A 27,339-nucleotide genomic window follows, 5' to 3' on the forward strand; every position below is an offset into this window, starting at 1 on the left:
AAATATTTGGCTGGGAGCACAGCCCTGAGGACCCCCGAGTGAAAAGCAGACTGTTCACAGTAGAAGAGCAGCATCTCAGCAGGCGGTCCACAGCCACGGATAGGGGCACCTGGGGGCTCAGTCGGTTAAGCATCTAGCTTCCACTCAGGTCACGATCTCATGGTTCGTGAGTTCGAGCCTCACGTCAGGCTCTGTGCATCAGGCTCTGTGCTGACAGCTCAGAGACTGGAGCCTGCTTCAGAATCTGTGTCTCCCTCTCTCTCTGACCTTCCCCTACTCTGTCTCTATCTCTCAAAAATAAACATTAAAAAAAAAAAAAAAGAGCAGTGTCTCAGCAGGCAGCCCACAACCAAGGAGGGCAAAGCCGCCTCTCCCGAGTCCTCTGTCACCCTAAACGTAGACCCTTGCCCCGAGCGAATACCGTCCCTTCGCCTTTCCAGAGTAACGATCCTGACTTTTCATTCTGTAGAAATGAATTTTGGGACGTGGGTCAGTCAAAAGCCAGAGCTACCCCCTGGGCAGACCAGGTAAACTCTGAACATAGTCTCAGCTCAGTCGGGGGGAGTCCACATTATACTGTTTTACTGTGACACGCGGCCTTTGCCCCTTCTACAAACGGAGATCTTGAAGGAACGTCAGACGCCTCTGACGTCAAACAATATCGACAGCGAAACGGAACGGTAAACCGAACCCACCGCTCGTTTGTTTTGGACACTCAGCTCCCAGGACCAGGTAAAACTATTGTGTAAAATGATTGCTCAACTCTCCGTTCGTGTTCATTCATTCGGCGGACAGCGGGCGAGCGCCTCACAGGTGGCGGGCGTCGATCCAGTCCCGGGGAGGGAGCAAACAGCAGAAGGTGACACGGAAAGGCCCCTGGCCCCGGGCGGAGCTGGCATTTTGGCAACATTTGTCATTAGCAGACCATGAGCATTCAGTCTGGGGGGAAGGTGCCAGCAACATTCAAAAGCTGAAGAAAACGGGGCTGCCAAAGGACTATGGGGGTTTGGTGTTAAACAGAGAGATCAGGGGCGCCTGGGGGGCTCAGTCGGTTGATCACTCGATGTCGGCTCAGGTCATGACCTCCTGGTCCACGAGTTCGAGCCCCACGTCGGGCTCTGGGCCGACGGCTCGGAGCCCGGAGCCTGCTTCGGATTCTGTGTCTCCCTCTCTCTCTGCCCGTCCCCCGTTCGCGGTCTGTCTCCCTCTCTCAAAAGTAAATAAGTATTTTTTAAAAAAATTTTTAAACAACACAACAAAAAAGCCACAGGGAGGTCAGGAAGGCCACGGGGAGGGGAAGGTTGAACACCGTCCCACAGGGGGTAGAGGAACAGCCACCCCGTTGAGGGAGCCGGGGACCAGAGGGATGGGGTCTCCGGGTGCAAGGGTACTAGTTTCGTGCTGCTGATGTAACACAGAGCCGCCCGCCAAGTGGCCTGAAGGGACACGCGTTTGTTCTCTCGCATTCTGGAGGCCGGGAGTCTAAAGTGAGTCAGCAGAACCACACGCCTCCTGGAGGCTCTACAGCAGAATCCGTTCCCCGGTCTTTTCCAGCCTCCCGAGGTGTCCACACGCTTTAGCTCCTGGCCCCTTCCTCCTCCTTTGAAGCCAGCAGTGCCCCCCCCCCCATCTCTCTCTGCTTCCATGACCACGTGTCCTTTTCTCTGGCTCTGTCCCTCCTGCCTCGTTCTTACAAGGCTCCTTATGATGATACCGCACCCCCCCCCCCACCCAGCTAGAGATGAGGAAATCTCCCTGCATCAACATCCCTAACTTCGTCACGTCTGCAAAGTCCCCTTCGCCATGTAAGCTCACATAGTCACACACTCGAGGGAAGAGCCGCGTAGGAAAGAGGAGCGAGAGGCCCACGGTATTAAATGGCCCCGGAAGGTCGAGTAAGGCGAGTCCTGGGAACTGAGCATAAAGCCGTGACTTCGGGCTCACCTCTGACCTTGGCAGGAGCAACTTCCATGGAAAGGAGGACATCCCCGAAGCGTCCTCGGCGCCAACGGGTGTCGAGCGTCACCGCCTTCCAGTTCTCGGCGTATCAGCCTCTGGTTAGCACACAGCCGGGCACGATCGAACCCTGCCACCAAATCTAGACCTTTCTCTAGTGCTAAACCTCTTTGAGAAATGCACAAATGTAAAAAGGAGCTCTCCATCTGCCCTGTGCCAGAAGATTTAGGGATGGCGTTCTTTGGGTTGTGTCGGTTTGTTTTTAAAGTTTATTTATTCATTTTGAGAGAGAGAAAAAGCACGAACGGGGGAGGGGCAGAGAGAGAGGGGAGAGCGAGAATCCCAAGCGGCGTCCGCACAGGCGGTGTGGAGCCAGACGCAGGGCTTGAACTCACGCACTGTGAGACCGTGACCTGAGCTGAAGTCGGACGCTTAACCGACTGAGCCACCCAGGCGCCCCAGGAGATCACCTCTTCTTCTGCACCAGCTACAGGTACTACTTAAAGAAATTATGCAGAGAAAAAAAGTCCTTCATATTGGCTCCTTCAGCCCCCCAGCCCCCAAATTAACCACCGTTAATGGGCTGGAGTACGCGTATCCAGATTTCTCCCCCAAGATGTTTGTTGTCAGACTCCCTTTAACCAGACTAAATGTAATAAAGCTTTTAATTATGATCTATTTATTTCCCAAATGCTGCTTCTCGTACAAGCAGGACAAGGCAGAAATTTTAAGGATAAAGTTCTAGAGAGTTCCGGAACACCTGGAACACGTTTGCACGATAGTCACATTCCCCTGCTTGGACCCTGCCTCTTCCCTTCTCAGGAACATTCTACACAATTTTAAGAATTCTTTTCTGTGCCTCCTGTGTCCCCAAACGCCTCACCCCTGTGGCCAAGTCCATGAGTGATTCCGAGCTGCTCATTAAATAAAAGTACATACGCTCTGTGTTCACACCGAAGTTCAAAGTGTAACGATCCGTATAAAAAACAACGTTTGCCCAACAGGTTGGCTGGCGTGTTCGAAAACGGACACTCCTTTGCCACCCATTGGCTGAAATCAGTGATAGCAAAAACACTTTAGGCAGAGGAGCTAGGCTGTTTATGTACTTTTTGGGTACAAGTTATCTTTATGACTTGGGGGAAGCCCAACGCATCATTAAGAGTTTAAATCGCAGTTCACATACCAGTTGTTATCAGGCTTCAGAGTAACATAAATAAATAGAATAGCCAGCCGCGCGGAAAGAAGAAAAAGTTGGGGCCTCCTCTCCGATCCTAGCATTGGACAAAGTAGTAATTAACTCTCCTCCTCTTCCTGAGAATTGAGCACGTTTCTTAGCCTTTCTGTTCTTTTCACTGGAAAAAAAGGGGGTTGTGACATCGCCCCCTCCTAGGTTACCCGGATGATTCGAGAGCTAACTCAGGCCAAGTGCTTAGCTCCCTCGGCTCACGGCCCCTTCCCGGTGTAGACCTGATGACAATTCCAGCCTTTCTCACACCATGTCATCATTGAGGTCTTTTTCCCCTTGGGAACTTCAGATACCGAAGCGCTTACCACGTGCCTCGGGAAGATTCTGCGCTCAGGTCAGGGGCCTAGGGAGCTGTTGAGCGGCAAGGCTGGTGACACTAAACTTGAGAAGCACAGAGCAGACAGAAGAATCTCGAAAGACGGCGGTAGCACCCGCTGGCCTCCCTCGTTCCCTGCTGCCCTACAGGACCCTGACTTATTTCTAACTTCCAAGGTAGTTTTATAGCGGCCGTTTCCCTATCTCTGTTTAAATCTATGACATTTCTGAGTAGCATTATGGATCATATCCGTCCCACACGTGGGACATGCCTGCTTGGTCGCAAGCATGCCCTGGAGGTAATGCTGGTAAGCCAAGAGAGCCTCTGAACAGAAGGTACTCGAACATCTGCTTCCCGCAGCCAAGCCCTAGCGTGGCCTTCCCCACCTGCTGTATTTTGTGTGCTATGCACCATATACTCGGCCAGGACCCTTCTCTGCTTGGAGCCACGCTGGCTGACCGAGGGCTGATGACACAGACCCCCCCCCCCCCCAGGGAACAACACCGCCCCAAACGCTAAAACGACAATGTTACAGAGGGCTGCGAGAACCTTCAAGGAACCCGCCGGGCGGGCAGGGGACCCAGGACAAAAGGCATCGTAAGCATCACTATCAGGGGGAGGCAAGTGACCGGCAATTGTACGACAGGCACTGGGTGAACCCGGGCTGGCCCATCACCACCCTGGGCACCGTGAGGAGACAAAGGAGCACTTGCCTCCGGGAGAGGATATGCCATAGCCACGGGCGCACCGGGGCCCACCTACGACGCGCAAAGCAAAGCTCCGGGTTCGAGGCCCAGCAGACACACAGCCCAGTTTACGTCTGTCGAGGCCACTTGAGGGGTAAGTAGGAGGCGGGTCAGAATGGAGCGGGGACCGGGAATCGCTGGAAAAAGGTTTGCAAAGAGGGACAGGGGAGGGCAGATCAAGGAAGGAACGGAGGTGAATCTGAGGAGCGTGGGTTTGACGGGAAGGTCGTGGGCCCAGGAGTTAATTGTTTATTTCATTCTAGACTAAATGCAGGCAACCTGCCTCGTGCTCTATCTCGATGCCCTAAGCAGCAGGGATCGTGAGTCCACCTGGCAGAAAGCGCTGCACACGCTCAGGGACAAATGGGATCCCACCTCTTACATTTCTAGTCTCCTGGGCTCCCCGGGCCTTTTGGCAGAAAGCCAGCATCTCCCTCCTGGGGTGTCTCCCTCCAAATGTTATCCGCCAACACAGGGAGGTCTGTGGAGTCCGAAGGGAAGAGTCAGTTCAGATTCCACAGGGAACGGGGATCGGAGCAGCGCGTACTTACAGCCAGTTGTGGCCCAAAGATGCCGACACTGCTAAAATGTGACCTTGACTTTCCAGATTCTTCCAGAGACTGCCAGACGTGCCCACTGCCTTGGGATCGAGTCCGGGCTACACGGCGGCTCCAAACACCGTTGCCCAGATCTTTTAACCCCATCCACAGGCACAGTCAGGCTGGCAGCCTGGCCCGGGAACGCTGTTTCAACGTCGGCCACCTCACGGCCCCGACGGTGGTTTTCCTTCGTCGTGATCCACTCGCCAAGGCTCCTCTCCTTTCCCTGGTCAGTGGGGCTGCCTGGACCCTCCTGAAGGAAGGCGACCTTCTGAGGTGTCCCCTCAGAGGCCCCTCAAACAGGGCCCCTCAGAGGCTCCAAAGGGGTTTTCCTTGGCCAGCCCCCTAATGGGTTCCAAGATGGCTTCCCCTGGTGGCTCCCAAGAACGTCTGCCAAGAGGAAAGAAAACAAATACAATCTTTGGGGCAACTTCCCACTTCAGGAGCAAAGTTTAGAAAACCGTAGGTTTGTCTCTTCTGCTTTACCTCCTGCCTCCCTTCCATCCATGTCACCCTCCCCGCCCCACCCAGGCAGCTCTCTTCCTGCCGTATCTCCTTGCCACCCCCCTACCCCCTGCTCATCTCTCCCTGTCTCTCCTTAAGCCCCTACATTTCTCCTCCAAGTCTACCTTGGTTTCCCCTCTCCATGGCCATCTTCCCACTTGGCCTTATATCTCCTTTAAAATTTTCATTTTTAATTGGTAGTTGAAATTTCTTTTCTTTTTTAATATTTTTTTTAGTGTTTATTCACTTTTGAGAGAGAGCGACAGAACACGAGCAGGGGAGGGGCAGAGAGAGGAGACACAGAACCCGAAGCAGGCTCTAGGCCGGTCTAGGCTCTAGCTGTCAGCCCAGAGCCTGACGCGGGGCTCGAACCCACGAACCATGAGATCGTGACCTGAGCCGAAGTCGGACGCCCAACCGACAGAGCCCCCCAGGGGCCCCAGTAGTTGAAATTTCTAATCACAAATTTGTGGCCTAAACACTGGCAAAACTTTCTAGCCGCATGAGTGTTGGAGCGATAATGCAAAATTACCAGAGAAGGCACTAAGTAGGTGGGGGTTGTTCAAGCAGAAAAACTCATTTAAATGATCTAAAAGCGGTTGTTAGAACACGCTATTTTCCCACGACCTTCAAAGAACTATCTCCCCCGTGGAGTACACTTATCGTAACAGAAACCCCAGACACAGTATTTAAAACCGGCGATCCGAGAATCTAAGTCACAAAGGCATTACTGCCGAGTTCGAGCCCTGCATCAGGCTCTGTGCTGACAGCATGGAGCCTGCTTGGGATTCTCTCTCTCCCTCTCTGCCCCTCCCCCATTTGCACTCTCTCTCAATCTCTAATTAAACAATAAACTTAAAAAAAAAAAGAAAGAAACTATTTCTCCTCTGAGGCTTTGGAAACCCATCAGAGCCTTCTCCTCAAGACTGTCGTCTCCTGCGTTGTCTGTACAGAACCCCTTCCCCCCATCATCCAAATAAGTTTATGCGCAATCAGCAAACAAGAAAATTCCATTAAAATTGAATTCAAATCTTGAAAAAAGTGAAAACAAAATGGGATGATTTCCTGGAATGTTGTAAAACCATACCTTAAAAAAAAAAAAAACCCATCAACGTACGGCAGACTATCTTAATCACCCTTCGCTCCAAACTTGCATCGATTTTGGACCTAGCTGAAGACACCAACCAACTCCTTCTGGAGACCATCAAAATTATTAATTTCCATTAAAAAGAATTTATTGAGGTGAAATTCGCACACCAGGCAAGCCGCCCTTTTAAGCGAAAAGCCCGGCGGCGCACGGCGCGCTCCTGCCTGGTCCCTTTGTCCTTCGCTTTCCCCCGCCTTCTCCCGCCCGCCCTGAGATGTTGGGGAAAGAACTTGGTAAGGTCTGGAAGGTCTGGAGATCGGGAGAAGACGCCAGCTGACCTGCAGCTCTCACTCCCGCCCGAGCCCAGCCCTCCCTCCCCTCCACGCTCCCACCAACCCCACCGGCTCCACCCTGCTTCCTTCTTGCCCCCTGTGTCTCCTCCCCGGTGCCCCTTCCTACCTCTCCCCTTCTGTTCCATGGACTTCCACGCCCCACTCTTGTCTGGGCTCCCTGCCATTCTCTGTCGCGCTCACCAGAGCCTCCGGAGCCCCCACCCCGCCACGGGCTCCCCCACTACCCATCCACCGCCCCTGCCCATCTACCCACTCCGTGCTTCCCAACTCCTCAGAGTTCTCCCTCCCTGGCACGCCCCCACCTTATCCACGCTCCTACCCCAAGTCTCTGCTCTGCTCCCCCCCCAGGTGGTCCCTCTACTCCCCCTTCCCATCCACCTGCCCCCGGGATCTCTCGGCGCCCCCTGCAGGTCCCGCCGGACGTTCCCTCCTCGTGCATCCCCCCCCCCAGGTGCCCCCACCACTCCCCTTTCCCATCCACCTGCCCCCGGGGTCTCTCGGCGCCCTTTGCAGGTCCCATTTCCCTCCCTCGTGCATTCCCCTCCCCCCATCTTAGTCCCTCTCCCACCCAGGTGCCCCCACTACTCTGCCCCTAGGGTTTCTCCGCGCCCCCTGCAGGTGCCCATATGCTTTCCCCCCATCCGTCCCCCGTGTGCCCCTTGCAGGTGGCCCCCATTTCCGCTCCATATCTATCCGGGTCTCAGCTCCCCCTGAGGGTGCCCCTCCCCTTCCAACTCCCCCATCGTCCCTTGCATCATCCCTCTCCCCTGGCTCCGCCCCTTGCACGCTGAGCCCCTCTTTCCCGCCCAGCCCAGCGCCTGCGCGCCGCTGCATCGACCCTCGCATCCAAGCGGCCTGCGAGCTGCAGGCGGTAGCTGGCGGCACAAGGCTCGCGGCTGGCTCGAGGTGGAGGCCACCCCGCGTCTAGACGGGGTGGGCTTGGCGCCCAGGCCACGCCTCCCGGGTGAGGGGCCGCCCCTGGGGCTGGACGCCAGGCCCCTCCGGGACACAGGCTGGTGCCACGTGGGTGTGGGCGGGCGGGGCTGGGGAGGGGGGCCCCGGGCTAGGCGTGGAGGGCCGGCGTCGGGTGGGACCGGGAGTGGGGGCGCCGCGAATGCCCAGGGTGTGCGTGCCCGGGGCTGAAGCTTGCTCTGCCGAGATTGCATGGGCTCCAGGCCCAAAGTCCAGGCGGCACAGACGGCGCTCGATCTGGACGTGCCACGTGGTGGAAAGTTTGCTCGGGCCCCCCCTTTGCACGTGCATTTGCTGAAAGCCCACTCAGACCCGAGCTTTCTAGGCCTAGTGGCGTGCACGGCCCCGGACCCTGCTAAGCGCCCCCCACCCCCCTTTGCCAGGCCTGGAACGTGCATTTGCCAAAAGCCGACTTCAGGCCCAACCCCGTGGGTTCTAGAATCTTCTGGACTAATGCCGGCTTTAGCTTAAACCCTGTGTAGGCTCAGCCTCTTCCAGGCCTAGGCTGAATCAACTTAGCCCTGACTCGCAGGAGGCCAGGACCTTGGCATGCCTTGATCGAACCGCCCTGTGCCCTACCAAGACGGCTCGCTTCTTTCTTACACAGGCCACGTCACGATGGCAGGGACTGAGCTCTCCGTCCCTTCTGAGCAGTTTACCAAAATCAAAGAATGGGAGTTGATGCCGGCAAAAGCCCTGGAAGTGGTGCAGGAAGAGGGAGCGTGCAGAGGGAGGGAACACCTGGGCCCCGGAAATGTGGAGGCCCAGGGCACCTATGGGCTCCTGCAGGCCAAGATGCTGGAGGGGGAGCGGGAGCTGGTGCTCACCACGGAGGAGAGCCAGAAGCACATCGTGACCCTGCAGACAGTGCACTTTTCCTCCGAAGACGTGCAGCTACAGGACGTCGGCTGGCTGACACCGCAGGGCCGGGAAGGGGTGCAGGGGGCGGTCCGGCAGGCCAGCGGCGGGGAGCAGTCTCTGCTGTGGCTGGACGAGGGGTCCCAGCAGTGCGTGGCCATTAGCATCCAGGAAGACGCGTACACTTTGCAAGAGCTGGAGGTGATGCAGCTTCACGTTCTGGAGGGCAGTGTGGCCGCGGCCAGCGAAGACACCAAGTTTGTGGTGAGCTTGGCCGAAAGCACCGGGTCGGTCAAGGTACGGCCGGTTTTAATAAACAGACCCTGTACATAGAGGGAAAACTCCCAGCGGCTTTTCTTTTTTTGTGGTTGTTTTTTTAAAAGTGGCTCTTGGTGCGGTATTGGGTATGGACAAGCAGTTTAAAAATTGCACTTTAAAATTAAGCACGGTAAAAATAATGCCCTGGGAAGATCTCGGGAGACCTTATGTCCTTATGTTCTTTTCCTTCTTTTTCTTTTTTTGCTTTAATGTTTATTTTTGAGAGCGAGAGAGAGAATGTGGGGAGGGGCAGAGAGAGAGGGAGACACAGAATCCGAAGCAGGCTTCAGGCCCCCGAGCCGTCAGCACAGAACCCGATGCGGGGCTCGAACCCACGAACCGTGAGACGTGAGATCGTGACCTGAGCCGAAGTTGGGTCGGTCGCTCAATCGACGGAGCCACCCAGGTGCCCCCTTCATGTTCTTTTCTAAGGGGTTAAAAAATTAGATTAGAATATTACAGGGTGCTGTGCGTGTGTTTTGTTTTGTTTTAAAATTGTGTGACATTTTCTTACCAAAACCCTTGGTGCTTAGTAGTTATGGCTTAAGCATTTTGGTTGCACTGAATAATCTGTGCTTCTTTAGTTTTTTGTTCTTTACATATTCTGTGGTTTCATCCCGGCAAAGAGTTTTATCGATTGTCATCGAGAGTATAGTATTTGTGTGAATACTCATTTTTGTTTATCAGCTTGAGAAAGGTCAGGGGGAGGACCAGCCGTCTGCTGAAGGAGGGTTCCGCGCCCAGACCCAGGAGCAGTTCTTTCTCGTGGAAGCCAAGCCTGGAGACGAAGGAAGTGACGAAATTGTTCTGACAATTTCAAACTTAAACGTGGGAGAACAGGAAGACAGACCTGCCTCCGGTCAAGGCCGTGTTGAAAAAGCCAACTCTACAAACAATCAGAAAAAGGCAAAGGGTAGGCCGGTTCGCTTAGCGTAAGAGACCCTGCGTCCCAGGGGGGCTGTGCTTTTCCTTCAGGGGAACGGGATGGGGGTTGAAATTTTATGGGGTCGCCTTTCGGTTGGCTTCCGAAATGTCAGGAAACGGCAGAAAGTTGAAGCTAATGGTCTGTATGGGGAATCGAACCCCAAAGAGCTTTGTGTCTCGGACAGAAATGCTCTAAAGGCACTGTAAAAATAATTCTGCCAAGTGCTGCGTGAGAACAGAGAAGGTGGGCCCTGATCTGCCCCTAGTTTGCAGCCGGCGGGTGGAAGCAGGGGAAGGCGGGGGCAGGGGAATGCAGGGCTGATGAAGGTGAGGGCGAGGGCCTGGGGGCCGGGAGAAGGGGTGATGTCCACAAGGCAGCAGAGCATCTGATGTTAGGCAAGGCTCAGGGAGAGGACTCAGAAACCATTAAGACAGGATCGCCATTCCAGGCGGCAGGAGATGGCCCGTGGGGGTAGCTCCAGAAGTATGTGCCTTCGTAAAGTGGACGGCTCCCAGAGAGCCCCACGGTGGGTGCCCAAAGAGGGTGATGAGACCAGGTTAAGAAGGACCTTGAAGCTCTCTTAGAGTCACATTAAAACCCAGGTTGCCTGGCGGCCGCCCACAAAATAAATTGACCCTCAAAAATTGTTGAGCTTTTTAGAAAATACCAGGGTCTCACTTACTTAATCAAGAGAGTTGGTCCCTCAAATCTCAGTTTCTAGCTCATTTCTGCAAAGTCAAATCTGGCAACGCTCGGCTGTTTCCTCTCAGCCGCAGGTGGCCGGGGTGGGGAGGTGACTCAGTTTCAAAAGTCACTTAACCTGATCTTAACCTGTGGGTAGAAGCATTCATTTGGGTTTATCGCCTCTGGCCCCAGCAGGGGGTTGAGTCTGCAACCTTTGCTATGATGTGTGTCCCCGTATATAGCGTTTCTCCTGTATTTAAAGCAGGAGATTGTACCCCCAAATTCCCAATTCCTAGCTCGCTTTATTTTTAATATGTTCACAATTTTGTGCAACCCTCACCACTAATTCCAGGCTATTTTCATCCCCCGAAGTATTCCCACGTAGCATCGGGACGTTCTGGACATTTCCCTTACATGGACTCATGCACCTAAAACACGTGCCCCTTTGTGTCTGGGTGTCTTCCCTTGGCCTGATGTTTGCAAGCTTCGCCCACGTTGCAGCATTTGTCAGGGCTTTGTTCCTTCGTTCCTGAGTCGCACTGCGTCGCGGGTACAGCCTATTTTGTTCCCATCCGTCCACCCATCGCCAGAGTGCCGCCGTGAACGTTCGCGCGCAGGCTTTTGTTGGAATGCTTCCTCTCTGTTCTTCCGGTTGCAACTCGCGGTTGCAGCTGCCCCGATTTACAATCCCACCAGTGGTGTCAGGGGGTTCCAGTGTCTCCCCGTCCTTGCTGACACTTAACTTCCCGTCTTGAAACCACGATAGCCATCCTAGTGGATGTAAAGAGTTATCTCATCGTGGTTTTGATTTGCATTTTCCTGGCGCCTGATGATGTCGCATATATTTTGATGTGCTTATTGGCCACTCGTAGGTCTTCTTTGGAGGAACGTCTGTTGAAATCTTTTATTTTTTAATTGGCGCCTGTATTCGTTGCCCGGTGCCTGCCGTAACAAAATACCGCAAGCTGGGTGCCGTAAACGACAAAAAATGGATTCTCTCGTGGTCCCAAAGGCTGGAAACCTGAGATCGAGATCATGCTGTTGGAAGGTTCTAGGAAAGAACATGTTCTGTGCCTTTTTCTTAGCGTCTGGCCGTTGTCACAATCACGACATTTTTTGGCTTACGGATATATCACTGGTGTCTGCCCATGTTGTCACGTAAAACTCTCCTTCCCTGTGTGTGTCTCTCTCTCTGTTTCTTCTGTTCTCACTCGGGTACCAATCATGCTGGATTAGGACCCACCCTCATCCGGCATGATCATCTAAACGTGATGACATCTACAAAGGTCCTATTTGCAGGTAAGGTCACAGTTACAGACATTTGCCGTTAGGATTTCAGTGTATCTTTTTGGGGAACGCAGGTCAACCCATGAACCTTCTATTCCAAGTTTATTGGGTGTTGTTGGAATTCGTAAAGTGCTTTTTTCTGAAGCTGTTGAGATGACCGCGTTTTCCTTCCCCTTCCTTTTGTGAATATGGCGTGTTGCACTGCTTGGTTTCCATACGTCCCACCACCCTTCCATTCCTGGGATAAATTCCACTTGGTCCTGGTGCACAATCCTTTTAATAAGCTACTACTGGGTTTGGTTTATTGGAATTCTACTGAAGATTTGAAGATTGGTGTCTTTGGTGTCTGAGTAATGCTGGCCTCATGGTCGGGTCCTACTTTTTTGTGCCTGAACTTTGAAAAAGGATTGATGTTAATTCCTTTTTTTTTTTTTTTTTTACATTTTATTTATTTTTGATAGAGACAGAGCACGAGTGGGGGAGGGGCAGAGAGAGACGAAGACAGAGAATCGGAAGCAGGCTCCGGGCTCCGAGCCGTCGGCACAGAGCCCGACGCGGGGCTCGAACTCACGAACCGCGAGATCGTGACCTGAGCCGAAGTCGGACGCTTAAGCGACTGAGCCACCCAGGCGCCCCAGGATTGATGTTAATTCTTTAAGCACCTGGTAGAATTCTCCAGTAAATCCCTCTGGTCCTAGGGATTTCTTTGTGGGTAGTTTTTTTGATGAATGACTCAATCTCTTTGTTTGCTATAGCGCTATTCCGATTTTCTGTTTCTTCTGGAGCCAGTTATGGTGGCTTGTGTGTTTCTAAGAATATTCCATTTTCTCTGGGTTATCTGGTTTGCTGGCAGACAGTGGCTCGCAGTATTCTCTTATAAGCTCTGTCCCTCTGTGCGGTTGGTAGTAATGTCCCCACTTTCCCTTCCTGCTTTTGCTTATTTGACTTGTCTCGTTTGTTTCCCAGTTGCAAGTCCGGGTAAAGGTTTGTCAGTGGTGATCTTTTCAAAGAACCTATTTTTGCTTTCATCAGTTCTGTTGTTTTTCTGTCTTCGATCTCATTTATCTCCACTCCAGTCTTCATGATTTCCTTCCTTCTGCTAGCTTTGGGTTTAGATTTCTCTTACTTTTCTAGTTCCTCAGGATGTAAAGTTAGGTTATTGACCCGAAATGCTTTTTCTTTTTTCACGTAGGTGTCTACAGGTAAAACTTCTCCTCCGAGCACTGCTTTCGCTACATGCTATAAGCTTTGGTGTGCTGTGTGTCACTTCCATTCAGCTCAGAGCATTTCGCAGTGGCTTTGTGATGTCTTCTTTGACCCATCGGTCACCTGTGAGCGTGCTGTTTAATTTCCACACATGTGTGAATTTTCCAAGCTTCCTCCTGTTACCGATTGCCACTTTAGTGCCATCACGGTCAGAGAGCATATGATTTCTATATTTTTAAATTTGTTGACGCTCGTTTTGTGGCCTGACACGTGGCTTTTCCTGAGGAAGTTTCCGTTTGCACGTGAGGAGAATAATGTCCACCGTGCTGGTGTTGAGTGGTGTTCTGTAGATGTCTGTTACGTCTGTTTGGTTGATGGCGGGGGGTCTTCTGTTTCCTTGCTGATCCTCTCCATTGTTGAAAGTAGGGTGTTGGAATCTCCAAGCGCCTCTCTCCACCTTCACTTCTGTCAATTTTTGCTTCAAGTATTTTGGGACTGTGTCATGGGGCGCGTATATGTTTATAACTGTCCTACCTTTGTGATAGATCCAGTCTGTTATCGTTATATAACGTCCTTAATTGTCTCTTGGAACACTATTTGCCTTAAGTCTGTTTTGTCTATTGCTAGAGTTGCCTCAGCTCTTCCGGTCACCGTTTGCATGGAACGTCTCCTGTTGGGTTACCGTATTACGCGTAAAAAAAAAAACCAAAAAAAGGATGTACCAAGTGACTTTGATGTGTTTCAGTGGAATTTCAACATCGAAACGAAAGATTTTTCCAAATACACAGACTCTGTATCTTCTTCCTGCAGAAGCAAAACGACCCTTCTGCTGTGATAGCTGCGTGTTCACCTCTTCTAGAATTTCGAGTTTTAATCGTCATATGAAAACTCACAGCACTGAAAAGCCCCACATGTGCCACCTGTGCCTGAAAGCTTTCCGCACGGTCACTCTTCTGCGGAATCACATCAACACTCACACAGGTAAACCAGGGGAGAAGAATTATTTCCCATGAAGGATGCGTGTTTAAGGTTTACGTACGAATGCGAATCCACCTATCTGCACTTGAGAGTAACGTGTCTGTTTCGACCCCTTTGGTTTTGTCTTCTTCGATTGTGCTTAAAAACCTCGAGTGTTACGAAGATTTTCTTCTCACACGTGTCTGGGGGTAGTTAGGGTTTGCAGGACCTCTTCTTCATTGTTAGAGCGTTTTGAAACGGAGTCTAATTGATAGGTTATAAATCCCTAGGGATATTTGTGGCGAAGTCTTATCTGAAAAGGCTGAACTTGTGATTTTACAGGAACCAGGCCCTACAAGTGTGGTGACTGTGTCATGGCATTTGTCACCAGTGGAGAACTTGTCCGACACAGACGTTATAAACACACTCACGAGAAACCCTTTAAATGTTCCATCTGCAAGTATGCCAGTGTGGAAGTAAGTCCGTCCTTGTCCGTAGGGCTTTGTGGCATTCTTTCTAACTTGACACGGGGCGCCTGAGTGGCTCAGTTGGTTAAGTGTCCGACTTCAGCTCAGCTCACGATCTCATGGTTTGTGAGTTCAAGCCCCACGTCGGGCTCTCTGCTGACAGAGTTTGGAGCCTGCTTCAAAGCCTCTGTCTCCCTTTCTCTCTCTCTGCCCCTCCCCTGCTCACACTCTGTGTCTCTCTCAAAAATAAACATCAGACAAGAAATTTAAAAAGTTGACGCAAAAGTTAAGTCACACTAACAGAATCTCTTACAAAATAGGTTTCGCTAAAGATATTATTCGTAGAAAATCTATGTGGGAAATGATACTCGTTTTTATTTTATACGTTTAAAATAGAAAATTGGATTTTTTTTTTTTGATTACCAACTCGTGAAAGCAACATGAAAGGTGTACGAATTACAAATACAATCACTTCTACTTGGGAAATAATTCTCAAGTGTGTTAAGTTCTGTCCGGTGTTCTGTGGAGTGTAGTCAGTTCTACAAAATCAAAATGTATTTGCTCTGACATAGAACACAGATTCAGTGTGGGTTTTTGCTGCAATTTTGGACCTTACCTCCGGGGCCCCTGGTCAGATAAAAAGCGACTTGTGTGAGCATTCAGACACGGCCCGTTTCCTGTCTTAATTACAGACAGACCACCTTTCTCAGATTTCCAATTATGTGTCGTGTTCCTTTGAATTCTCTCGTATTTATACCTTCTGGCAGGCCTAGCTGCACCCTAAATGAAATGACAGAAGAATGTGACACTTCCTTTCCAGCGTCAGGTCTCTGCGGTCACCGTTTAAGGACTCGGCCCTCTGTCCTGAGTCTGAGCCCAGTTGGGAAGGGATCACACACACGAAAGGAACGGAGTTAAAGGGGAGGCCTCAAGTTTAAATACAGTCATGGCGCAACCGTGTTTCATCAACTAGGAAAGTTGGCGCTCGGGGTCAGGATTTGGTTCAGGAATTCTTTTCCCCCCACTGTTACTATTTTTAAAAATGATTTGCCATCGGAGTTAAAGGTGGTGGCTGCGTGTGGAAACCCCGAGAGGAGGTTTCAGAACTCAAAGCCGCCTGAGGACCCGAGGCCCGGAGTGGCCCCGTCGTTGGTGTCCTTCTGGCTCTCCGAGCAAGCTCGTGTGTTGGCAGAGGCCCTTCTCGGGGGTGGGCAGTCCGCGTGCAGCCCGAGGGCTGGTCGGCCTCGACAGAGGGACCCCCCAGCCGCTGCCATCACCCCTTTTGTATGGTTTCCAAGCCTTTCCCTGCTGCTCGGTTCTGAGCGGGGAGCCGCCTGGGCCCCCCTCACCATCCCTTGACGCTTGGGCCACCAGGAAGGTACCGGAGCCGTAGGCAGATCACAGCGCTCCTGACACCTTGTCAACGCGCCTTGTCCCCTCCTCCCTGCAGCCACGGGGGACATCTGTCACAGCGCCTTCGCTCCCTCTCACCGCTCCCCAAACTTTTTGTGCTGTTGTTGCTAAAACTTCTCGCTTTGCCTCCTAATATACCCAAAGACGTCCACTTTTCTTCTAAAAATCGAAGCTGCATTTTTCGGTTTGGGCCTTGTTTTCCGTCCCAAGTCTTCTGTTGTTCTTGAATGTTCTCCAGGCTTCCGTGTGCTTATCCTGTACTGGGGAGCCAGACCCGAGCACAGCCTTCCTGGGATGGTGCTCAGGGCTGACGCGGGCTTTCTGACCTCCGTCGCCCGAGTGTGGCTGATGGGGCCGTGTCCGCTAAAGGCAGATACGGGCCTGCCGTGAGCACACGCAGAAAAAGAGCAGTTCTAGAAGGCGCTCAATCAGGCCAAAAATGATCAGATGGGAGGGAGTGTGTGGTTTGCCTTTTAACTGATTGCCTGGGATATGTAGTTAATCAAATTAGAATTTGTTTCCTTTTACTTCCAAGTTTCATCTTATAAACAAATCACTGACACACAGAACCTGCCCTTGATAGAAAGCAAGGCCTCCCTTGGTCCACGTGCCATGGGGGTCCACAGAACTGTGAACTTGAAGGGCCCGTAGGGAAACGTCCCATCAAAGACCTGATGCCTCGAGCTTCCTGCTTTATTCACGCAGACAGATGTTTTCTGCCCTGTGTGCACCGCAGCCTGAGCTAAACTTTACAGCGATCGGATGCATGTTGCCTTGGAAATGCAAATAAAATCCTGTATGGCTCTGAGCCGCTAGAGTTCAGTTTGTAAAAGTGAAGTTGAACCTGAGAGTCTCTCGAAATGACTGCTCGTTATCCACAAAGGATCACACACACACACACACACACACACACACACAATCAAATGAGAAACTTCGTCCACGACAGAAAATAAAAATAATGACCGATTCATGTTTTTCAGTGTGTGAAATACGCTCTGAGGTTAAACTCGGGCCGATTTCTGCATCTTTTATAATTCTGATTAGTTGAAGACTCTACTGCTTTTTATTATTTCTTTTTGTTCTTTTTAATGTTTATTGTTGAGAGAGAGAGAGAGAGACAGAGTGTGAGCAGGGGAGGGGCAGAGAGAGGGAGACACAGAACCCGAAGCGGGCTCCAGGCTCCGAGCCATCCGCACAGAGCCCGACGCGGGGCTCGAACCCACGAACCCGCGAGATCGCGGGCTGAGCCGCAGTCGAACGCTTGGCCGACTGGGCCACCGCCCTGAGGTTTCGGGGGCACCAGCGGCCTTTCCTCTGTTCGCCAGGCGAGCAAGCTAAAGCGACACACCCGCTCGCACACGGGGGAGCGTCCCTTCCAGTGCAGCCTGTGCAGCTACGCCAGCAAAGACACCTACAAGCTGAAGCGACACATGAGGACACACTCAGGTGAGGACGGGCCCCGCGGGCGGCCCAGGAGGCTCGGCCGGTGCCCTGTCTCCCCGCCACCCAGTCGGAGCTCGGGCGGCAGAGTGAATTTCTTTGTGCTTTTCCCACACGGGGATCTGGATCCGCACGTCTGCGCCTGTTTGGCGCGGAGGGAGGCCACGTGAGTACCGTGCTGGGACCCCGAGGGGCCAAGTAGGACGCCGTCCAGTGCCTGCTGGCGAGGTTTGTCGGGGAGCTCAAAGTCACATGCTTAACTGACCCTTCAGGGTTTTTTTTAAAGTTCATTTTATTTTGAGGGAGAGATGGAGAGTGAGAGAGTAAGCAGGGGAGGGGCAGAGAGAGAGGGAGACACAGAATCCGCAGCAGGTTCCAGGCTCCGAGCTGTCAGCACCGAGCCCGACACGGGGCTTGAACGCGCGGACCGCGGTATCGTGACCTGAGCCGAAGTCGGACGCTTAACCGTCTGAGCCACCCGAGGCGCCCCGGGAACCCTTCAGTTTTAAGGCAAAACGTAAAGTGTGCTGGTTTCGTGCTTCGTAATGCCCTTCACCTTCGTGCCTCATAATGCCCTTCACCTGTTGGCCCGTCCCCCGGCTGCTACCCCCCCCCCCCCGCCCCGTCCTACGGAAACTACCAGTTCTCTGTATTTATGAGTCTGTTTCTGTCTGTTTTGTTCCAAAGATCCCGCATATAAGTGACAACATAGGTATTTGTCGTTCTCCATCTGCCTCTTTCACGGAGGCCGATGCCCCCTAAGTCCGTCCATGTTGTTGGAAATGGCAAGATTTCATTCTTGTTTTGCGGCTGAACGATACTCCGTTGTGTATTTACCACATCTTCTGTAGCCATCCGTCTGTCGGACCCTGGGGCTGCTTCCGTATCTCGGTGTTTGTAAATAATGCTGCAGTAAGCGTAGGGGGGCACATGTCTTTGCGAATTACTGTTTTCCCTTTCTTCGCATAAGTCCCCAGAAGTGGCATTCGTGGATTGTGTGGTATTTCTAGTACTCGCTTTGTGGGGTTTTTTTTTTGTCTGTTTGCTTGTTTGTCTTTTTGGTACGAAGAATACGTTTCCGTGGACATCTCGGTTCTTGATGCCACGGCAGGAACCGGATAGCTAAGTGACGAGTCAGCCGCCAGATGTTAGGAGAGCCGCCCGTCTGGGCCACTGTCCACACAGCCCTACTCGACCCAACGCTGTCTGTCCGAGCTTGATTTAGGAACCCGGCACAAACTGTGGGGCTGAACGGTTGAGGGAAGGGTGGAGAAAGGAGCCCCGGGGACAGCAGAAAAGCTTTCGGCTCCCAAGACCTTTGGGGAGGTTCAGGGCCTGCTGGGCGAAGCCGCCGTGCAGAGGGTCACTTTTGTCATCCGTGTCACAGGTGAGAAGCCCTACGAATGCCACGTGTGCCACACACGCTTCACGCAGAGCGGCACCATGAAAATACACGTTCTGCAGAAGCACAGCAAGAATGTCCCCAAGTACCAGTGTCCGCACTGTGCCACCGTCATCGCAAGGAAGAGCGACCTGCGTGAGTGTCTGGCTTAATGAGCTTCCTTTAACTACGGTATTTGCGGGCTCCTTGGAGGCGCGTCCTGGACCCTGGAGCCCTGGGCCTGGTTACAGGGAGGCAGCTGGGCTGCAGGACCTACTCCGGAAGAGGGAGTTTTTTTCCCCCAGCGGTCCTGTGGCGCCATCTAGTGGCGAGACTGAAGAGGTGCGGTTTCATGGCTCGGCTCGGAGCGCTGGCGAGGGCCCGTTCCGTTGCAGGTACACCCGATGACAGTCACAGGTATTTCAGGTCCTGCAGCACTGTCACAGGTCTTGTTTCATCCCACCCTAGGCCTCCTTCTACAGATGAAGCAGATGATGAAGGAGCCTAGAGACATAGAGTGATCTGTCCCCAAGTCCCCCGAGTCCGGAGGTGCAGGGACTCGTTATAGGTTCTGACTCGTTATAGGTTCTGACTCTGTTAATGTCCCCACCAGTGACGCTCCGCAGACTTTTCTTAGGCTCTTGCTGTAATCCTCTAAAGTTCTGGCGGCCGAAGTGGCAAAAGTGAGGACCAAAACCAGTCTTCCCCTTAAGGAACTCCCTTCAGCAAAGGAGGCCAGCCAGGGCCTGAAATCCTTTATTGTGACATGGTTATGTCCCCTTCGTGGCACAAAACACCACAGAGCAAGAACAGAACCCGCCGTGAGCGACTCCGAATGCCAGGGTTAGGACTCGGGGTTTTACCCTGCCCGCAGGGAAAACCAGGCGTATTCAGCAGTGGGGTCGTGGTGGGCACAGCCGTCAGCGAATGAGCATCCCTGCTTTTTCTCGGGGTCCATGGGCTTCCCATTTTCCGTGAACTTACTTCTCTTTCCAAAGTACGTAACGCTGTGATGCTCAAAACATGTTAGCAGACGTACAAGTCGCCGGTTTGCCCGGAGAAAACCCTGGAGACGAGGTGCATCATTTGGAAAACATTTCTGAAAGGGTGAGGGTGTGTAATGAAGCTTTAAAATTTTTTTTTGAAGTTTTTTTTACATTTTATTAATTTTTGAGATAGAGAAAGCATGGGGGGGACAGAGAGAGAGACAGAATCCGAAGCAGGTTCCAGGCTCTGAGCTGTCAGCACAGAGCCCGATGCGGGGCTTGAACCCACGAACCGCGAGATCATGACCTGAGCTGAAGTCGGACGCTCAACCGACTGAGCCACCCAGGTGCCCCATGAAGCTTTAACTTTTAAAAATCTAGAACATTCTGTCAACGTTACTGGGGTTACCGGCATGCCACAAAACACAGCCCAGTGGAACTTTGTAGGACACGAGGGTCACAAGCCTATTGCCGAGAAAGGAAACAAGTCTCTGACAGCTCGACGGGGTGATGTAGGTTACATCTCCTTTCAGCAGGTGGCCCTCCCCATGTACCCCTGTAAGATGCTTTGTGAGCGAGTGAAGTCTCCCTTCCTGCCGCCGTGGGAGAAATCAGACTCTTACATGCCTGAGACAGCACGACTAGGGTGTACCCCGACCAGCTGTCCCTTTTTGCTTGGCCTCTTACACAAAGGATCACAAACCACCGTGCTTCAGACTCCATTCAGCAGAAATTATTCCAGAGCGTGTCCAATCAGACCTTACCACGAGTCCTGCATGCGTTAGGACAGAGGAAAAAACAGGGCATTGACTCTTAACACGACACTTGGACCTTTTTTTTGTTTTTCAGTTAAAATCCAGAGGTCGTGTCTTTGTCATGTAAAACCACCGTAAGGTTATCCTAAAAACCTGCCCACGCCTCGCTGATAAGGTTCTCAAGGCGCTTTGTTAAATGAACACAATAGGTGGGACGTGCCGTGCCTTAAGTGACATTGAAATCCACGTCAAAAGAGTAATTCCTGGGCTTGGCAGCCTGTGGTTCCTTCTGAGCAGTGCTGCACAGCACCCAGCAGGGAATGACTTCGTTCCCTGAGAGACACTTGGCAGTATCTGGAGGCATTTTGGTTGTCACAGCTGGGGAGGAAAGGAATCTTACTGGAATCTAAATATTCTCAGTGCCCAGGACACGCCCGCCCTCCCCCCCCCCCGCCCCGCCCACCCCACCAGGAAGAAACCAGCTCCATAGCGCTGAGGTCTAGAAGCCCTGACTCAGAGGGGAGGGGAGAGTAGCTGACCGAACACCGTTCTGCCGTGTGACGTTCTGTGACTGTTCTAGGTGTCCATTTGCGCAACCTGCATACCTACAAAGCCATGGAAATGAAGTGCCGTTACTGTACCGCGGTCTTCCACGAACGCTATGCCCTCGTTCAGCACCAGAAAACCCATAAAAACGAGAAAAGGTTCAAGTGTCAATACTGCTCTTATGCCTGCAAGCAGGTACTCGGTTTCAGCCAGTTTGGGGAGGCGGTGGGAGGCAGTGGCGTATGGAGGGAGGGAGGGTTGGGGTTCCCCATCGCTTTGAAAATCGTGAAAAAAAAAAAAAAGATCATGCTTTGGTGAAAGAGACGGTTCAGAATAACCCGAAAGCAGCCGTGAGCCAATACTTGAAAGCAGCACTTCGTCAAAGTGTGGTTTACAGGCCCCTGGAGGTCCCTGCGGCCAGTCGGGGCCGTAAGATCAAAGTTCTTGTCATTAGATGACTGATTCACGCCGATACATTATTTGCCCTTTTCACCGTGTTGACATCGGCCGTGAAGGCGCCACAGCAGCAGAGGTGACTGAGAACAAGCAGAGCAGTCACCCCAGGCTGGTCTGGCGTCTGCTGTGTTCTTCACCTTCATGCACAGCCGCAAAAGTGAAGGGTGGTTTTACTTAAGAATGTCCTTGATAGAGAGTAACAGTTCTCAACTTCATTCAGGCTTGACCCAGGATACTCATCTTTTTTTTTCTTTTTTTGATGTTTATTTATTTTTGAGGGAGAGAGAGAGAGTGTGAGTGGGTGGGGGCAGAGAGAGAGGGAGACACAGAATCCAAAGCAGGCTCCAGGCTCCCAGCTGTCAGCACAGAGCCCAACACGGGGCTCGAACTCATGAACCTGAGATCATGACCTGAGCCGAAGTTGTATGCTTAACTGACTGAGCCACCCAGGTGCCCCTAGTTACTCATCTTTGAATAACAGAGCCCCTGTGCTGTCTTCCAAAGCACAGCACCTGTCTGCAGGGAATCACCTGTGGCATTGTGTGAGTTGCCAGCCCAACTAGCCACTTTTTTCGTGAACTGCTGTTTTCACTTGGGAGAACAAGGGATAGGCAAACTCTCCTGCTTCAGTCATTGGACATTTGGCAACATGCAGTGCCTTTTTCTTGAAAGTAAATGAAGTGAGGGGTGCCTGGGTGGCTCAGTCGGTGGAGCGTCCGACTTCGGCTCAGGTCATGATCTCACGGTCTGTGAGTTCGAGCCCCACGTCAGGCTCTGTGCTGACAGCTCGGAGCCTGGAGCCTGCTTCGGATTCTGTTGTCTCCCTCTCTCCCTGCCCCTCCCCCGCTCATACGCACACGCTCTGTCTCTGTCTCTGTCTCTCTGTCAAAAATAAATAAACATTAAAAAAAAAAAAAAGTAAATGAAGTGAGTCCGTCACTTCAAGGAAAATGTGGTTGCCAGAGATACAATCTCATCTGTCGGGAGGAAATTACAATTAGAAATCTGTACATCCACCACCATGAGCTTGACAAGCTTTCTGACACTTGAAGACTTCTCTAATGAGATGGGAGTGATTTTAAGAAAGCATTTTTTTATGTAGTGGAGTGAAGTGTGACAACGTTTAGAAGCCCTCCATAACTCGGTAAACTGATACTTTTCCAAATGACCAGTCTGTTATTTTAGAAAATCATGCATAGATAGAAGGTTCACTCAAAGTATAAGATCAATGGATTTTCATGTAATGGACCCTCTTCCCCACACATCTTTCCTCTCACCCTCCCTCCCAGGACAGCAGCGCTCAAGTCCCATGTTGAAAGTCAAGGTCCCACCAGGGCCACTCTGTCCTGGAAGGGGGGTGGAGGCAAGACGGGTGGGAAGAGAGCACCCCCAAGAGAAAACCTTGTAGAAATATAGTTTGGTTATGAACAGGAACATAGAAGTGGGTGTGTGTTTCCTCTGCATGGTCATAGCATTTTAAATAAAACAAATAAAATGGGTACTTTCGCTTGACTTTATATATATTTTTGTCATGCTTCTCCAAAATTTTTTAAAGCTCATTTATTTGAGAGAGAGAGAGAGAAAGAGAGAGAACAGTGGAGGGGCAGAGAGAGAGGGAGAGAGAGAATCCCAAGCAGGCTCCACACTAAGTGCAGAGCCTGACACGGGGCTTGAACTCACGAACGGTGTCATCATGACCTGAGCGGAAACCAAGAGTCAGATGCTTAACCGACTGAGCCATCCAGGTTCCCTGGCTTCTCCAGGTTATTTACTTGTGTCAATCTTAGTTAAAATTCCTAATTATTTCTTTGCTAAGAGCAGTTATTATCAGCTTTATGCTTTTAAATGGATATTAAGGTTTGTCCTAATATTTATCAGGAAGTTAAGAGGCGTAATGTACTTCCAACACCAAATAGCCATGGAAATGAAACTCTGATGTTAGATTTTAAGCTTGCAGGTTCTTTCTGCCCTTTGTAAACTCGGGTCATTGCAGATAGTTCTAGAAGAAGGGCTGCTAGTCCATGAGGCCTCTTGGAGGGACAAATGATTATCATTTCCCTCCTGAAGGAATGTTCTACCACATTCCCTGAGGGGCTGTGGGACCCACGAGGCCCTCATCAGTGGCCTGATGGTGGACAAGTTTGTTTCCTAGATAGCCAGACCGTGCTGCCCGCATCACTAACCGCATTGACATTGTGTGTGCCATCATTTTTTGTAATCACGCGTTCATCCTTAGGGAGGGAAAAAGGTGTATAAGAAATAACGTCAAGGACTAAAAACAAAATCCCTGTAAATATTAAACCTCTCATTTCCCTCCCCTTCTCTCCTAGGAACGCCATATGACCGTTCACATACGTACCCACACCGGAGAGAAACCATTTACCTGCGTCTCGTGCAATAAATGTTTCCGACAGAAGCAACTTCTAAATGTGCACTTCAGGAAATACCATGATGCAGACTTCATCCCGACTGTTTACCAATGCCCCAAGTGTAGCAAAAGCTTCTCCCGCTGGGTAAGCTCACTTAACTCACAGTAAACCTTACTTCTTGCAAAGATTCCTCTGTTTCACAGGCTCTGACACACTCAGGGAGTTTAAACCCAATTATAGAAACTTGCCAGGGCTTAAGACGGCATCTGCCTGGCCTTGGGGAAGTGGTTATTCGTTTTTTTGGAGTCACAAAGCTCTTGCAAATCGTATGAAAGTGTGGTCTCCCCTTTCCATGAAAAAAGATGGCTCTACAAACAAAACCTTGCAAATGGTTTTAGAGAATTCTCATACTCCCTGGAGTCCGCAAGAACCACTGCTCTTAAATGTAACATTTTAACATTGTTCCTGTGAATTAGATTTAGGCTGTTTCCCAGAGAGAATGCAATTTTCGAAATGTCTCAGAGATGTTCTTCAAATAGTATTGTTGGTACTCTGCTAAGAAATGCGTTTACTCTTCGACGTTATTCTCTTTAGGTGCTGTGTTAGTGATCTGTTGCCATATGACAAATCGTTTCGAAACTTAGTGGCTTAAAACAACATTTATTTCCTCACACTTTCAGTGGGTCAGGAATTTGGGAGGGGCTCGGCTGGGTGGGTCTGCTTCATCGTCTCTCAGGAGGTTACGGTCAGGATGTCATCAGGAGGTCCACTCCCAAGATGGCGCCCTCCCGTGGCTGTGGGCAAGGGTCTTCAGTTCCTCACCACGTGGACCATTCCGTTGGGCTGCTCAAGGGGTCTCATGACCCAGAGTAAGCGAGAGAGAGCAAGGGGGAGGCCACTGTGACTCTTGTCACCTACTTTTTAAAGTGACCCATTACCTCTGTTCATAAGAGACGGATCACTAGGGGTGCCCTGCTGTCTCAATCGGTTGAGCGACCGACTGGCTCGGGTCACGATCTCGTGGTTTGCGGTTGGGGAGTTCGAGCCCCGCAGCGGGCTCTGCGCTGACGGTGTGGAGTCTGGTTGGGATTTTCTCTGTCTCTCTCTTTTCTGCCCCTCCCCAGCTTGTGCACGCTCTCAATCTCTCTCTTTCTCTCAAAATAAAGAAATAAACATTAAAAACTTTAAAAAAGAAGCAAATCACTAGGTCCAGCCCACACCCGAGAGGTGGGGGATGAAGTTCCCTTTGAAAGAAAGAGTGTCAGAGAATTCGTGGACGTTGAAAAAAATACCACAGATGATGAGCCAGATCTCTAGACAGTGTATATGCTCCAGGCTCCCTTCATAAAAGTTCTGAATTATCTGAAGTTGACTGTTTTTATGGGGAAAGCTTTATATCTTTTCTCTTTGTGTTTTTCTGGGTAGTGTAGTGGGGTAATTCCAGAGTGTTAATACTCGTAGTTCAAAATTTCAAATACAAGTTGTGACAATAGTCCGAAAACAGCATTCATACAGACTTAGCATTGTCAAGAGTCAACATTGGAAAGATCCTACCTTTTGGTGGGAAGAATAAGAAAACAGAGAAGGGGTTGAGTCGGCCTCATAGAATTCCTCAGAGCAAACAGTCAGAAGTCTTGAAAGCTTTTCTTGCATTCAAGAGAGGGCACGGGGAGTTGGATCTAGAATACAGACATCCCTCGGAGATACTGCAGATTGAGATATTGAGATATTGCAGTAAAGCAAACGTCACAATAAAATGAGTCAAAAGAACGGTTTGGTTTCCCGGGGCATACGAAAGCTACGATTATGCTGTGCTGTAGTCCATTAAGTGTCCAATAACAACATGCCTTTAAAAAAGCATATATTGTAATTTAAAAATACTTGACTGCTAACAAATGCTAACCACCAGAGCTTTCGGCAAATTGTGATAGCTGATCACTGATCACCGTAACAAATATAATAATAACAAAAAAAGCTTGAAATATGGTAAGAATTGCAGCCCTCCTCCGTTGCTGGTGGGATTTGAAGTAGGTGAGGCCGTTGGGGCCCCTGGGGGCCTCAGTCGGTGGAGCGTCCGACTTCGGCTCAGGTCACGATCTCGAGGTCCGTGAGTTCGAGCCCCGTGTCGGGCTCCATGGTGACCGCTCAGAGCCTGGAGCCTGCTTTGGATTCTGTGTCCCTCTCTTGCTCTGCCCCTCCCCCACTCATGCTCTGTCTCTCTGTCTCTCTGTCTCTCTCTGTCAAAAAGAAATAAATGTTAAGAAAAGAAAATGGTGAAGCCACCTTGGAAGGTAGTCTGGCAGTGTTCCAAACAGTTAAAACATACTTCACCCAAGGCATATACTCAAAAGAACTGAAAACACAGGACCGCACAAAAACTCGTACACAAATATTCATGGCAGCCCCCGAAAGCGGAAACTACCCGAATGGACATCAAGTGGTGAACAGATAAAATGTTTTATAACCATACGATGGAATATTCCTCAGCCATTAAAAGGAGTGATGTACAGATATATCGTGCTGCAACATGGGTGAGCCTTGAAAAAAGCCAGACCCAGAAGATCACGTATTAGAGGATTCCATGTCTATGAAATGTCCAGAATAGGCAAATTCATGGAGACAGAAAGTAGCTGAGTGGTGGCCAGAGATCTCAGGGGGTGGGGAGCACAGAGAGTGACTCCTGAGAGTACAGGGTTTCTTTTTGAAATGTTCTAAAATTGATTGTGGGGATGGCTTTACAACTCTAAGAATAAACTAAAAACTGCTGAACTATACCATTTATTATTTTTTGTTTTGTTTCTATATTTTGAAAAAGAGAGCATGCATGAGCAGGGGAGGGGCAGAGAGAGAGAGAGAGAGAGTCCCAAGCAGGCTCCGTGCTGTCAGCGCAGAGCCCGACATGGGGCTCAGTCCCATGAACCGTGAGGTCATGACCCGAGCCAAACCCAAGAGTTGAACGCTCAACCGACTGAGCCACCCAGGCTCCTCTGCATTACACAATTCAAATGGATGAATTGATATATGAATTATATCTCAGGAAAGATGTTTAAAAAATAAAAATTTCCCATTGATGGTTCCACTTGGAAGTTGCCGCTTTGTCCCAAGAAGTAAAAACCCGAATAGTTTGAAAAATCAACTCTTCCGGGATCTGCAGGGGAGGGGAGGGCACAGGACAAATCTCTGCCTCAGGGTTGGAGACGGGTGAACACAGACCAGAGACTCCCCAGCAGCAGCCTCCATGGGAACCAGCACCGGGGGCAGGGGCGGGGGGTGGTGGGGAACTGGAACGGTGACTGGGGACTTGCTCTGGGGACTCAGGTGGATGCGTAGGAGATTAAAAGCTACAGATCCAGTCCTAGAGGCCCCCGCGACGCTGTGCATTTTACCACCACGAGTTCGACCAGGTTCCCACACTGAATGTCTGAAAAGGAATCCCCTTCTGCTTCCTTCCAGCAGGGGAGCGGGGAGCAACCGTTCCGAAATACCCCAGACCACTCTGTTCTCCTTCACAA

At 51.0% G+C, this 27,339-nt stretch overlaps 1 protein-coding gene across 2 annotated transcripts in view; it reads left to right on the forward strand.

Annotated features, from left to right (window-relative positions):
* Positions 1-7,571: 7,571 nt before the first annotated feature.
* The window catches only part of CTCFL (CCCTC-binding factor like), a 30,026-nt gene continuing 10,258 nt past the window's right edge, over positions 7,572-27,339 (forward strand). The window contains exons 1-9 of one of the 2 annotated variants that reach the window (XM_042930586.1): positions 7,572-7,771; positions 8,387-8,934; positions 9,643-9,868; positions 13,868-14,038; positions 14,357-14,490; positions 17,220-17,340; positions 18,722-18,871; positions 21,037-21,197; positions 23,789-23,971. In XM_042930586.1, coding sequence (XP_042786520.1) covers positions 8,398-8,934; positions 9,643-9,868; positions 13,868-14,038; positions 14,357-14,490; positions 17,220-17,340; positions 18,722-18,871; positions 21,037-21,197; positions 23,789-23,971 — 1,683 coding nt within the window. In that variant the 5' untranslated portion in view covers positions 7,572-7,771; positions 8,387-8,397. Of the gene's footprint in view, positions 7,772-7,797; positions 7,831-8,386; positions 8,935-9,642; positions 9,869-13,867; positions 14,039-14,356; positions 14,491-17,219; positions 17,341-18,721; positions 18,872-21,036; positions 21,198-23,788; positions 23,972-27,339 lie in introns of those variants that run through there. The other variant, XM_042930587.1, reaches the window with a different exon arrangement.

The sequence above is a fragment of the Panthera leo genome, chromosome A3 (genome assembly GCF_018350215.1).
Source record: "Panthera leo isolate Ple1 chromosome A3, P.leo_Ple1_pat1.1, whole genome shotgun sequence".
Taxonomy (NCBI): domain Eukaryota; kingdom Metazoa; phylum Chordata; class Mammalia; order Carnivora; family Felidae; genus Panthera; species Panthera leo.